This window comes from Procambarus clarkii, chromosome 73, assembly GCF_040958095.1.
Source record: "Procambarus clarkii isolate CNS0578487 chromosome 73, FALCON_Pclarkii_2.0, whole genome shotgun sequence".
Taxonomy (NCBI): Eukaryota; Metazoa; Arthropoda; class Malacostraca; order Decapoda; family Cambaridae; genus Procambarus; species Procambarus clarkii.
In genome coordinates, this window is record NC_091222.1 from 13575320 (window position 1) to 13589414 (window position 14095).

At 44.8% G+C, this 14095-nt stretch overlaps 1 protein-coding gene across 1 annotated transcript in view; it reads left to right on the forward strand.

Moving 5' to 3' along the window:
* The window catches only part of LOC138356517 (probable 4-coumarate--CoA ligase 3), a 159145-nt gene extending 155805 nt beyond the window's left edge, over window positions 1-3340 (forward strand). Inside the window, exon 5 of the mRNA XM_069312672.1 lies at window positions 3164-3340. Coding sequence (XP_069168773.1) covers window positions 3164-3325 — 162 coding nt within the window. The 3' untranslated portion in view covers window positions 3326-3340. The remainder of the gene's footprint in view (window positions 1-3163) is intronic.
* Window positions 3341-14095: the final 10755 nt, after the last annotated feature.

The window sequence follows — 14095 nt, forward strand, 5'->3', positions numbered from 1 at the left end:
CTGATGAAGATACTGATGATCCTTAAATCATCAGTAGATATGATTCTGAAATAAAATATAGATATGGAAAGTGAAATTTTCCATAATACACTCTGTTCAACTGAAACAGGTATACTGAGCTTACAAGGAGAAATCTAGACATTTCAAAGTGTGGGTCCACCTTACTTTATGATTCACCTAACCCCCTAAATCGTAGGGAGCACCAAAGAATAGGGTGAGGTGATTGTTGTCTGACTCGTCTAGTTGTCCGCCTGGTTTGTCATCTTTTGTCTGGATCAATGCAGGACTAGAAAATACCTGTATGATCGAAGTGGAATTCTTCTGGATATTGATTACTGGTGTCAACTCACTGAGCTTGGCTGGAATGCATCCTTAAGTTGAAACAAATGCTCAATATCAAGTACCTCCAGGAATATGTCATCTACGTATCTACAGTAGGTACACAGGTTTAGGCTCATGTCATCATGGACTTTCTGTGCGATAGAACTCAAATTGTCAAATTAAAAAATAGGACACCATGGGGGATAACCCATAATGATGCCATCTACTTGTTTATACATGCGCCCATCAGGACTCAGGAAGGGTGCCTCTTCAGTACATGTTTCGGGTAACTAACTAAGTGTGCCTTCTGGGATGTCACGGGGAGTACAAGCTGGATTCCGATAAACTCTGTTCATCACCATTCCAATAGTTTCATCCACAAGGACATTAGCGAACTGTGACTTAATACCAGGAGACACTCCTCTTGATGTCCGTGACCTCTAAAATTACAAATTACAAATTATTAAGTCCACAAATTACTTTTGAGGTTCAAGGCTAGGCACGTGGCAAGTATGGAGTTAGGAAAGCATTCAGAATTGACATTGAAAGAATTGACAGTCTCCATGGTGTAGTGGTACAACCCGTTCTCGCACTTTCTTACAGTCAATATTGACTTATTAAATAAGTGCATATGTGACATACTAATTTATTGTGAATATTTTAGTTTACCTTGAAAAGCTTCATAGAAAACACCGACCTTACCTAACCTTCTTAGTATGTTAAGATAAGCATCTTATTGCTTCGTAATTACAATTATTACTTAACCTATACCTATAATAGGTTAAGTAATAATTGTAATTACGAAGCATTATATACCTATAATAGGTTAGGTATATAATTTAATTTCGTAATTACAATTATTACTTAACCTATACCTATAATAGGTTAAGTAATAATTGTAATTACGAAGCATTATATACCTATAATAGGTTAGGTAATAATTGTAATTACGAAGCAATAAGATGCTTATCTTAACATCCTAAGAAGGTTAGGTAAGGTCGGTGTCTTCTATTAAGCTTTTCAAGGTAAACTAAAATATTCACAATAAATTAGTATGTCACATATGCACGTATTTAATAAGTCAATATTGACTATACGAAAGTGTGAGAACGGGTTGAGTGGTAAGACACTCGCCTGGCGTTCCGCGAGCGCTTTGTCATGGGTTCGTATATAGGCCGGGGATGATTTGCTGGGCGCAAATCCTTAACTGTAGCCTCTGTTTAATGCAACAATAAAATGTGTACTTGGTTGTAACAACGATTCTTCACGGTGGGGATCGTATTCCAGGGACCTGCCCGAAACGCTACGCGTACTAGTGGCTGTAAAAGAATATAGCAACTCTTGTGTATAGCTCAAAAAAAAGATCTCTTAGCCAGTCTGACCGTGGGCGTAGGTATCTGGCTGATGATTGGTCGGAATGGGTTTCCATGTTTGTGAGTCTGGACATTCCCCATATCTTCCCACTCCAGTAACAACCTGATTTACCGGCTGATAGTCTGATACAGGCTGATATTTCTTAAAGCCTTTAATTTATATCTTTCCTGACCAGCCTATGTCCGTCCTTTACCCAAACCATTTTCCCTGCAAGTTTGGGTGAGTATAGCCAAGCGACTGAGGCTGCACCCTAGAGGAAGCATCCGGCTGCCCTCGGGTCTCTCTTACCAGTCATGTCACCCCTCCCATCTCTCTCCAAATTAACTCCCCCTCCCATCTCTCTCCAAATTAAGTCCCCCTCTCATCTCTCCTTCTCTAATCCTCTCTCCCACTCACCCTACCCTTTTTCCCCTCACCTCTAGCCCTTTCTTTTCCCCCTCACCCCTACCCATCTCTCTTTCCCTCTTTCCCTATAGCCCCCTCTCTCTTCCACTCTTACCCTCTCCCTGCCTTTTCCCCTTAACATCCCCCTCTCACACTTCTCTTCCAATCTCCCATTCTCTCCCTTTCTGTCAATCTTATTGAATCTCTCAGCTCTTCCGTATTCTCTACAACTCTCACCCCCCCCCCCGTTCTTACCTTTCCACCTTCTCGTCCCCTCTCCACTATCCTCCCTCTCTTCTTCTCTCTCTCTCTTTCCTTTCCCCAACATACCCCCTATCATTACTTCTCTTACCTTCGTCTCTCTCTCTCTCTCTCTCTCTCTCTCCTCTCTCTCTCTCTCTCTCTCTCTCTCTCTCTCTCTCTCTCTCTCTCTCTCTCTCTCTCTCTCTCTCTCTCTCTCTCTCTCTCTCTCTCTCTCTCTCTCTCTCTCTCTCTCTCTCTCTCTCTCTCGCTCGCTCGCTCTCTCGCTCTCTCTCGCTCTCTCTCTCTTCTCTCTCTCTCTCTCTCTCTCTCTCCTCTCTCTCTCTCTCTCTCTCTCTCTCTCTCTCTCTCTCTCTCGCTCGCTCTCTCTCGCTCTCTCTCTCTCTCTCTCTCTCTCTCTCTCTCTCTCTCTCTCTCTCTCTTCTCTCTCTCTCTCTCTCTCTCTCTCTCTCTCTCTCTCTCTCTCTCTCTCTCAGAAAATATAGAGTCAAAAAATCTAGGGTGTTTGCTAGTCACAAACCACTGACTTTGAAGGAGATAATTATTATGTCACACCTCTCAACCCCCCCCCCCCTTTTAATAGGACCAATATTACTGACCCCAACCAGCCAATAACAGTCCCGTACTCCAGACCACCCCCCTGCAAAGGTCACCATCCTCAGACAAAGAAATAGACATACAGACTGACATGTTAATCTGCAAAGGAGTAATTTTAATGTCATAAAATCATATAGAAATAATTAATTTAAATAAGTTAAATATTAGATAACAGCTGTAAACTAATTACAACCAGAATTAAAAAGTCTTCATTCCTCTCTCACAGATGATGACTGGGTATTACCGTAAACCCGACGCCACATCAGCGACCATTGACAGTGAAGGGTGGCTCCACTCTGGGGATATCGGCAGTTGTGATGAGGAAGGCTTTTTTACCATCGTCGACCGCATTAAGGACCTCATCAAAGTCAAGGCTATGCAAGTATGATATTCACAACAATTCCAAATTTATTATCAGATTAAATCTCAGTTTTAACATTTTAAGGCGTCAGTCAGTGCTTGAATTAGATACTGATAATCAAGATAGAAGTTCTAAATGTAGTTGTTGTCGTCCTTGTATACTATTCAGCAGCTGCAAGGTCTTAGCAGTTTGAAGACCAACTAATAGAAGTAAAATACCGCTAACAAAAGCTCAGAAACCTAACCCCAAACATCATCTTGCTCGCTGGCCACAACTTAAGGCACTTAAACTGGAAAAAATGTGACAAATACCGTAATGTCATAGTGAGCTTCAGGCTCATACACGGGAGGTCCGCGGATCGAGTCTCCTAGACCCCAGGTGAATGGAATCATAGTGAGTTCCAGGATTATGTGACACATTTACCTTTAACCAACAAACAGATGAACCAATCAGATAGAAAATGCCCTAGACCTTATTTTCGGAATAGATAATGAACTGATACGGAATATAATTACAAATGTAACTCAGATAACAACCTAACTGAAGTTCAGACAAGTGGGAACAATAAGCCTGAACAGCCAGTCACAAATCCAAAAGGCGGAATTCTGCAAACACACGTTTAATAATAAACTAACTTACTGGGAACTAAAAACAATGCCCTCACATAAAGTAGCTGACTAAAACAGCTAGACACTTAAATTCTTCGCCAATGCCTCAAGAGAACAGACACATCATCACTAGACATATGCTCAAGTCACATGCCAAGAATAAAACGAAAAAAAAAAAATGCAAATTGGAACGAAAACGTAATTTTCTTTATTGGTAAAGAAAACAAATTACAGAACTATGGCACTGCAGTTTGTGTCCGAAATGAGAATGAGGAAACGTACTGGAGGAATCATAGTAGTCTATGGGATGAAGCTTTTCATGGTGGAAGATCATAATTTTACTTTGCTAACTCTAACTCTTTGGGTTTTGTTCGTTAGGAAATTTGATATCCATTTTCCTACCATGCCAGTAATTATTTTTGAGTGCATTTTGTGTGCAAAAACACAATTGTCGAAAATGTTTCACATTTGTCGAAAGTTTTCACAAAGACTGTATATATATTAAATTACCGTTTGCTTGTCTTCCATGGCATGTATAGCTAGGTTTAGTGTTGTAGCAGTTGTGAGAGGCAGGCACGCCCTGTTCTGAACCCGTGTTGTCCAGGGTTATGCAAATGTTGTGACTTCATGAGTTTATTTTCTTCTGATCATTCTATCGAAGATTTTTATGGTGTGTGATGTTAAAGGTGTAGTGTGATGTTGTCTATAACTTTTTGTCTCCTTTATCACCACTTTGTGGAGTGGCACGATCTCTGCTGTTTAAGTGTAACGGGGAAAACACCTGAATCTGGGCATCGTCTCCATATAATATTAAGAGCATTTGATAGTTTTTTTCAATTCTAAAGTGTATATGGAATTCCAGAAATCTGGGCCTGCGAAGTTGTGCATGTGCATGCCGTCAATGGTTACTTCAAAGTCCAGCATCTCAGGGTTAGGGTTTTCTCATTAGTGTGTTTAAGGGTTTACTGAGTTCAAACAGTCTTACTGTATCATCAGTATTTAATTAATTTCTTTTTTCTTTCTTTCTTGTAATCAGTGAAAAATTCAATTTTCTCTGCTCATGGGCCCAACTCTAGATGTAGGTTTTGTTTTATATTTTGGATAGAAGAATAAATAGTTTGGTTAAACTCGTTTTCACTTATTTCAATTTGCTTGCTTTGTCCCTCCTGGATTTTATATGATTCTTACAACTGTAGTTCCATCGCTTATATTTCTCTACATAACCTTTCTTGTCGTTCTTGAGTGAGAGAGTGGAGCACTTAAGTAATTCTCGGGTTTGTTTTCTTTGACTATTGAGAAAACGCCGTTATTGTTCAAATTTACATATTTTTCTTCTTTTTTTTCTCATAGTAGTATATGTTTAATTCTATTAAGTCAAATAATTCCCAAATAATCAATTTACTGTTAAAAACTGGATGGGGTACCCGGCATCCTTCCAAAATAAAAAAATATGAGAAATTATGATGATATATGGAAACACATATATATACTGCATACCATCTTAGGTCAACACATCCTTCTTTCTGACTGTCTACTTGTCTTTATGTCTCTGCATGTTTCATTGAATATCTGTTAATTGACCTTCTCTCGCTGTATCTCTACCTCTTCCTCCCCCCCTTCTCTCTCTCTCTCTCTTTCTCTCTCTCTCTCTCTCTCTCTCTCTCTCTCTCTCTCTCTCTCTCTCTCTCTCTCTCTCTCTCTCTCTCTCTCTCTCTCTCTCTCTCTCTCTCTCTCTCTCTCTCTCTCCACTCCTCCATAACTCTCAGAAAAAGCCACATTACGAAAATTTTTGTATTAAGAAATTTAGGTACATGTGCATTTGTGTAGCTCCCCTAGACTACAAGAGGGCAAGTACACGGTGTGCCAGGAACCAGCTGCATGATACTGTTGTGAATAGCTGTAAAACTGCGGAAAAACTATGAAAAAATATAATTTAAAAAAAATCATTGGATTCTTTTTGCGTCGTAGGGTAATTATTAGGAGAGAGCACTAAGCCATTTCAACTATTCAGCACATAGAAGGGATATGAAGATAAGAATATGTGATAGGACGGTGGGAAGGAATGGTGTCCAACCACTTAACAGTCGTTGATTGAACCCCAACCTGTAAGAAGGTAGACAGTCGCTCTGCCTGTCTCCCTTCATCTTCGTCTCCCTGTCTCCAAATTACATCTTCGAGTCGTTGGGTGTTTTGAGTCGTAACAAAAATAAATACTTCTTAAATAAGGTCATGGGGATTCGAGCCCGATCCCTGTATGACCCCATATGACAATAAACCCGGGTCTATTGTCCATGCTTGTCTGAGCTTTTATTACCGGAGGGTCACTAACATTCTAGTGGTTTAAATGAGGACAGGAAGAGTTTTAACATTTACGGCTTTGTCAGGTAGGCGGTTCCATGGATTTATAACCCTGTGGGCGAAAAAGCATTTCCTGTTCTCAGGCTTACATTGTGGCTTGTTGAGCTTGAAACTGTTGCTCTTTGTTTGTGTTACGTCTGACTTTTTGAAAAAGTTGTCTGGATCAACTCCTCCAAATTGTTCAGTTTATTGAACGTTTCGATGAGATTAGTCTTATCAGCCTTGGTTTGCAATGTTGTTAGCCCTTTGGCCCTCAATCTTTCCTGGTATGAGAGTTGACTTAGTTCTGGAATGTTTTTTGTTGCCCAGTGTTGAACTTTCTCCAATGTAGCTATTTCTTTCTGAAGATGAGGTCTCCATGCCTGTATGCAATAATCCAGGTGGAGGCACACAAGAGATTTATACAATTGAATGACATCCTTCTTTTCCTAAATGTCAAAAGTACGCTTGATTACTTTTAGGGGGTTTGGTTAGCTTTTTTACTGCCACTTGTGTGCAAATTTCAGTGTATGATGGATTACAACCATCAACAACCAATTAATGCACAACTATATTCTACCCACTTCAAGACTCCGCACCAATATAGAAGCATCAAGAAATATTGGCCAATAGGCCCTTTGCAGTTACTTCCATTCTTCTCTTTAACTTACAAAATATTATACCCATTGTTTCGAGTTCTGTCTTGTGTTGAAAGTTTGTTTTCACCTCATCCAAAACTGTTGTAATATATAATATATATATATATATATATATATATATATATATATATATATATATATATATATATATATATATATATATATTATATATATATATATATATATATATATATATATATATATATATATATATATATATATGTATATATGTATATATATATATATATATATATATATATATATATATATATATATATATATATATATACATATATATATATATATATATATATATATATATATATATATCCACACTTGTCACAGCCCTGGAAACACAACATGAGAAATAACTGCACTATGGGAGTACTCCACTATAATCAAATGCCAGGAATCCCTGGTATCACACACTCTTTACTTGTGCACTAAAATAACCGGTACCGAACTCTCACTCCTGCAAAAAGATTACACCACATGGAACAAAATAATCATCAAGAATGCATTACCCTAAATTCTACCAGAGTGGAATATAAATTACTAGGACATCCCTCACAGTCCTTGGCTAATCTATGTATATTCTGTTCCAGTGTGTACACCCCTCACAAGGGCTAAATCTCTTTGGGACTGACAATAATATCAATAAGGGTGAAAATCTTATGCGCCCACACTTTTCCTCACATCTCCGGGTGCTTGGTGGACAATGGGACGGAACACCTAGCTGTGAATTCAGGCTAAGAGAATAACCACCAGAACACACACAAGGTACTTACTCTCATTTACACAGCCGGCTCACATCCATACACCCAAGTGTCCCACCATACACAGGCCCCTTGCTTGTAGGTGATGGTCACGGCAGCTAGGCTAACTGGTATAGCCTCGCACGGTGGCGTTCGTACAGGGATGTCTCGGCGCGTTTTCCGTAACCTCCTGCACGACACCCGGCTCACTTCGTACACCTCTGACTGGTGAAGCGATGCGTTCGTACACGGATGGCGGAAAACACGATGACACGAAATTCCCACGAATTTCTATGGGAAAACTGCCCTGAACACTGGCAAGATATTTCCCCGTTCACTCGACTGCTATAGAACACTAGCAGGAGTCAGAACGTCTGACCTAATCAGTGGAATGTGAACCTACCAGTCCGTTGCTGCTCGTATGCTACTGTAACGTACTGTTATGTTACGTTGTTCGGTTGATTAGATACAGTGTTTAGTACGTTTCATATTTATTTAGTAGTCCTGGATACAGCAGTGTCGTAGACGTTGAGACGAAGCCTGGAGCAGAGCAGAGAGCTGAGTGTGGCCGGAGTCGCGGAGCTCTATGTGGGAGAGCGTTGTAGCTGGATGAGGTCGTAGTCTGCTGCCTGCTCTGTGTCGAAGCTGTAGCGTCTTGGGTTGATTAGAACTGCCTACACCGAGTACTACATTCTTGACTGGAGATTGTACTGTTTTGCTATTCTCAAATCGCTGGCTTAAATACGGTGACTACACCTCACAGTATGATAGGAGGGTGGAAAAACCGTTACCTGTAAATAGGGATAGGATTATAGCTTGTGTAATTAGTTATGCCATTAAGATGATGAGATAATGGAGCGAGTATAGGTTTACTCGCTACAGGATTCCCCCTGCCAGGAAATGGAAGAAAACTATATAACAAAAAATACGAGGCTACTGTTCCCTGGGTCGCTGTGGTACATGTAGTCCGGTACCAAAAGATGTAGGCAGTGTGTGGACAAGCTCTGTGTAGGAGGAGAGAAGAATGTGCATGATTGTTGCGTCCTTTGGTCGCTGGCGGAGCATTTAGATCCGGGGCGGATGGGCTCGGGCACCAGGACAATAGGAGGTAATGTAGACATGTAGTTAGGACATCGAGGAATCGTTGGGAATCTCCATATGTGGGAATCTCGTTAATCCATTCATGCACGTCACTAATTAGATGACGAGGCATTTGGCTATTTTTTTTTTTTTTTTTTTTTTCCCTTTTACTCCCCTTGCCACTTCGGGGGGGAAAAGGGTTTTATTCTAGCTATAGAGCCCCACGACCCAGCCACAAGGCATGGGCCGCGAGGCCCCGCAGCATCTAACCCTAAAAACATATTACAACTTAAACAAAATAAAACTAATGTCGTGGCCTACTTATGTGCTAAACAAAAATAAAAATAAATGCACCTGGAGATATAAAAAAGAGGATGGTATAAAAATATAACACAAATAACATAAAATGGCATGCCACTAAAAGAATGAATTCCTCTCACAAGGAGAGGATCAAGTTTAATGTCATGCGCGCATGAACAAAATAAGTCACGGGGAGGGCATGCCTGGCTTGAACTAGTCAAGTCCCCGGAGAAGACAGGAACACATGCGCACATGTGTCCCTCCAGCCGTAGCTTATCCTCTCACGGGTTCGGTCAAGCCACTCACCATCTCCAGAATAAAGCCACTGGAGAAGTGGTTCCCCAAGATGACGTCCGTAGGCTTAGCCCGGAGTCCACTCACCCTGATACTTTTGGGATTCGGGGCACAAGGGAAGTCCACCCATGCCCGTCCAGGGGTGATCATGATCAACCCCTCCCCGTGCTCTTGGACCACATACGATAGATGGAATAGGTCCAGGTTAGGGCTTTTACGGAGCAGATCTCCAAGTCTCCGCTGGTCAAGCCCAACCTTTTCAGAACACGGGCACTCTCGATGCTGAACCCACCTCTCCAATTCAAAGTAATTGAAGAGGCAGAGACAGCATTGGCACCGGTGTAATCCCGGACCCACTGAAGGATCTCGGGGGTGCCATACCGGTCACATTTGCTCTGGTGTGGCCGGGAGAGTGGGAAGCCGTCAGCCGAGACCTGGGTGTCTAAAATTATGGCCTCGTTACTTTTGCAAGCAATGATATCCGGCTTGCAAAAGGTCCCTCCATCGGGTATCCGCACCTCCCTCACCACCTCAAACCCTCGCTGTCTCAGACAACCAGCTACGAACCGGGTGATATCGTCATGACGTACCACCCGTGCTCCGTGCGTCCTTGGGCATGCTTGTGAGATGTGCCCAAGGGTGCCAGGTTTCCTGCATGTATCACACATGCCGCTGGCACCTGGGCGACCCCTAGCGGCCCTTGACGGCGTGGCCAAAGCGTTAGCTCTCACCTGGACAGCGTGAGCGAACTCCCCACCGCTCAAAAGGGGGGTGCCGGACGAGATCCACCTCAGGCAAGAGGGAACCTCGCACGAGGATCTCAGTCCAGCACCATCGGCCGTGCGGTAGAGCCGCTCTCGCCAAGTCCGAGAGCACTCAGCTCTGTTGGTTACCGGCTCACCATCAATCAAGGCCGGGCCAATCCATCGGCGCATCTTATCTTGGATGGCCGGTAGAAGGGCCGCTGCCCGGACCGTTGGGTCAGCCGACTCCAGCAGATTACTGAAACGCCTGTTCTTATGTAGCCGGATTGACGAGACAAACTCAGGCATCCCAAGACCACCATCCTTCCAGTCGGTGTAGAAGAAAGCATTTGGGGTGTCGTGTGGAAGACGGAGCCAGCTACGAATAGCCTGCCTCATCCTCCGATCGATTCTCGTTAGCTGGGTCTTAAACACCGTACCCAGAATAAGACGGTGGTTCATTTTAGGAATGAGATGGTGCTTCAGCACGTATAACCTTTGTTGGGGTTTGAGGGGGGCCTGTGTGATGTTAACTATCCCCTCCTCAAACATAGAGCCATAGGAGTGGCCCCTGCCACCGGCACCAACGAGAATACCCAGGTACTTGTACTCGTCACTGATGCCAATAGAATCCATGGGTGCGCCTCCGACGTGGAATCTCGTTTGTGACGCGAGATACCACTTCTTGCGCTTCCCATCAATCTGTAAGCTCAGTGATCGGCACTTTCCCGCGTTGACCCTCAAGCCAGCGCCACTCAAGGTGTCACATATCACGTCAATCAACGCCTGAAGGCCGGCCGGCGTCTCCGCTGCCACGACCAAGTCGTCAGCAAAAGCTAGTACTGACACCCTTTCCTCCCCCAGACGAATCCCCAACCCCAACTTCTTCGCATTGGTGATTGCCTCATCAATCACCAAGTTGAAAAGAAACGGGGACAAGGGATCTCCCTGTTTAACTCCCCTAGTCACAGGGATTACCCTCGATTTCTCCTTCTGGCTGGAAATGACAGTCGAGGCGCCATCATAGCCCGACATAATATAATCCCTGAGAGGCTCAGGGACTTCCTTGCGCTCCATGGCACGATGGATGGCCGCATGGGAAACACTATCAAAAGCTTTCTCCATGTCGAGGAACGCAAGGTGCGCTGGATGTTTAAGCGCGCGGGCCTCGGCCAGAAGAGCATCTAGGATCGCCAGGTTTTCAGCGCATCCATCCACAGGGATGAATGCCTTCTGCCTCCCGTCGATCCTGATTGCTTGAGAAACTCGGCTGTTCACGATCTTATGGAACAGCCGCACTATCGTAGACGACATGGTGATGGGGCGATAGTGTGAGGGGGTTTCTGGCTTAGGAATCTTGGGTATCAGTACTGTTTTGCACGCACGGAAAGGACGTGGCAAGGAGCGGCTAGCTAGCCACAGGTTGAACAGTTTAGTGAGGACCCTGAGTGGTATGGACCTGAGGAGACGCGTAGTTATCCCATCAGGACCGGGTGCAGAGACCTTACTTGTCCGTAGAGCAGTCTGGACCTCCAAAGGTGTTATAGGCTCTAATAAATGCTGATCGGCAGGACCAGAGCCGCGCTCAATAGGCCGGTTGTCCGGTGGCGAGGGCCTAGAGAAGAGGTTCCCCCAGAACTCGAAGAGACGATTTGGCTCCACCTCAGAGGGTATAACCCTCCAGTCTCCGGAGAGGACATGCGCCACAGCCGCAGATCTGTTCTTGTTATATAGGCTTTGGCACAGACTATACTGTGCCCTGCGCTCCCTCTTTCGGCCGGTCGGAGCCGGGGCTTGGTTACTACGGCTGATCCCTGGAGGTCTCTGTCTGTGGCTAGGAGCACGCTGTGATGTGCGATCACCGGATCTTGTGGCAGAAGTCACCTCGAGCGCATGTTGCTCGAGGATCCTTATCGCATTCTGGCCGTTACCTCCAAACAAGTTGGAGATTGCCTCATCGAGTAGTTCCTCCCCCCACCCACAGCCTGGCTGCCCGGGATCCAGGGAAGCCAGGAATTCCACAATTGTGGTCCTCCAGGCATCTCCGGGGCTCTGCCGGGGTGAAGGAGTGGAAGGTTCGGCGGCCTCAGGGTCTCCCACCGCAAAAGACCCGTCACCGCTCCCCCGCCCACTACTCCTCGATGGGCTAGGCTGAGTTTCCTCCTCACTGGATGACTCCGATGAGGAGGACTGCTCCACAGGGCGCTCCCTTAACAGCCTAGTGTATTCCACCAGGAATTGTTTGTAGTCCTCCCGACGCCTAAGGCTCTTGATGGCCTCCAGAGTTCGGGCAGGAAAGCTCCGATGAAGGCGTTGGTTAATGCCCTCTCCATCGACATTAGGTATCATCGACAATCTCGCCTCCTCTCGCGCTAGAAGGCGCCTTCATAGGCGCCTTCATAATAGACTCTCATAAGAGAGTCATAGTTACCCCCGCCGTTTACCCGCGCTTCTTTGAATTTCTTCACTTTGACATTCAGAGCACTGGGCAATCACTGCTAGAGCTGAATTATCCTGGAGGCGACGAAGAGTCGGAAACGCAAGCTGTAAGTCCTGTACTGCACAAGGTGCTTGAGTCGGCAGAGTATCAGAAAGCAGTGAACGTGTAGATGACTCTGACGAAAGAGCAGCTTATGTGGGCGCCCCTGTAGAACAAGCAGTGCCCTGGCAGCGACGGAGAGTCGGCAGGACAGGCTGTAGATCCCACATTACGTAGTTACTGATGAAGCTGCCAGATGAGTGAGTAACGATCGTGGAGCAGCAAGCCATAGTAGATGAAAATGCAGAGAAGATCGCGATGAAAATCATAGCTGTGGCGAGGGTGTTGGCAACGTTCCATGACAGGTGGCAGCAGTCCACAGCAAGCAGCAGCAGTAGAGGTCCAGTGAGAGTCCATGTTGTGGTCCATCGTGGCTGGGTATCGTCGAAACTCTCTGGGGTCACCAATGTAACGTACGATTATGTTACGTTGTTGGGTTGATTAGATGCAGTGTTTAGTGAGTTTCATATTTATTTAGTAGTCCTGGATACAGCAGTGTCGTAGACGTTGAGACGAAGACTGGAGCAGAGCAAAGAGCTGAGTGAGGCCAGAGTCGCGGAGCTCTATGTGGGAGAGCGTTGTAGCTGGATGAGGTCGTAGTCTGCTGCCTGCTCTGTGTCGAAGCTGTAGCGTCTTGGGTTGATAAGAACTGTCTACACCGAGTACTACATTCTTGACTGGAGATTGTACTGTTTTGCTATTCGAGAGAGAAGATGAAGATGAAGCCACCCAAAAGGTGGCACGGGCATAAATAGCCCGTAAGTGGTGGCCATTTTAAGCCATTACCAGTATCAGGAGCTGATACTGGAGATCTGTGGAGGTGCGAATGCACCCTGCATGACGGGAGATGTCTCCCTTGTGAATGTGTTAAGATGAAGATGAAGCCACCCAAAAGGTAGCACGGGCTTGAATAGCTCGTAAGTGGTGGCCCTTTTGAGCCATTACCAGTATCAAGAGCTGATACTGGAGATCTGTGGAGGTGCGACTGCACCCTGCGTGACGGGAGATGTCTCCCGGACCAAATGGTGACCAAATGGTGTGCTATTCTCAAATCGCTGGCTTATATACGGTTACTACACCTCACAGTAAGATAGGAGGGTGGAAAAACCGTTACCTATAAATTGGGATAGGATTATAGCTTGTGTAATTAGTTATGCCAGTAAGATGATGAGATAATGGAGCGAGTATAGGTTTACTCGGTACACTACTTTACCCACTTTCCACGATTTCGTTTCCATACTCCCTTGCTTTAACGCCCCAATACGATGAGTTCCTGGATTCTGCTTCGTTCCACGGGCCCTAGATGATGTGGCTGGTCGCAGGAGATGTGAATTAGCCAACCGCCACGACGTCTTTTTACTCAATTTGGCCGAATTGAGCAAAGGAAGCATCAGGCAAAGGTGGCGGCTGGTGGCAGAATGACGCCTTGACGCAGGGACGCCGGAAACTTCTCGCGTCCTCTTCAAAAGAACCAATCAAAGG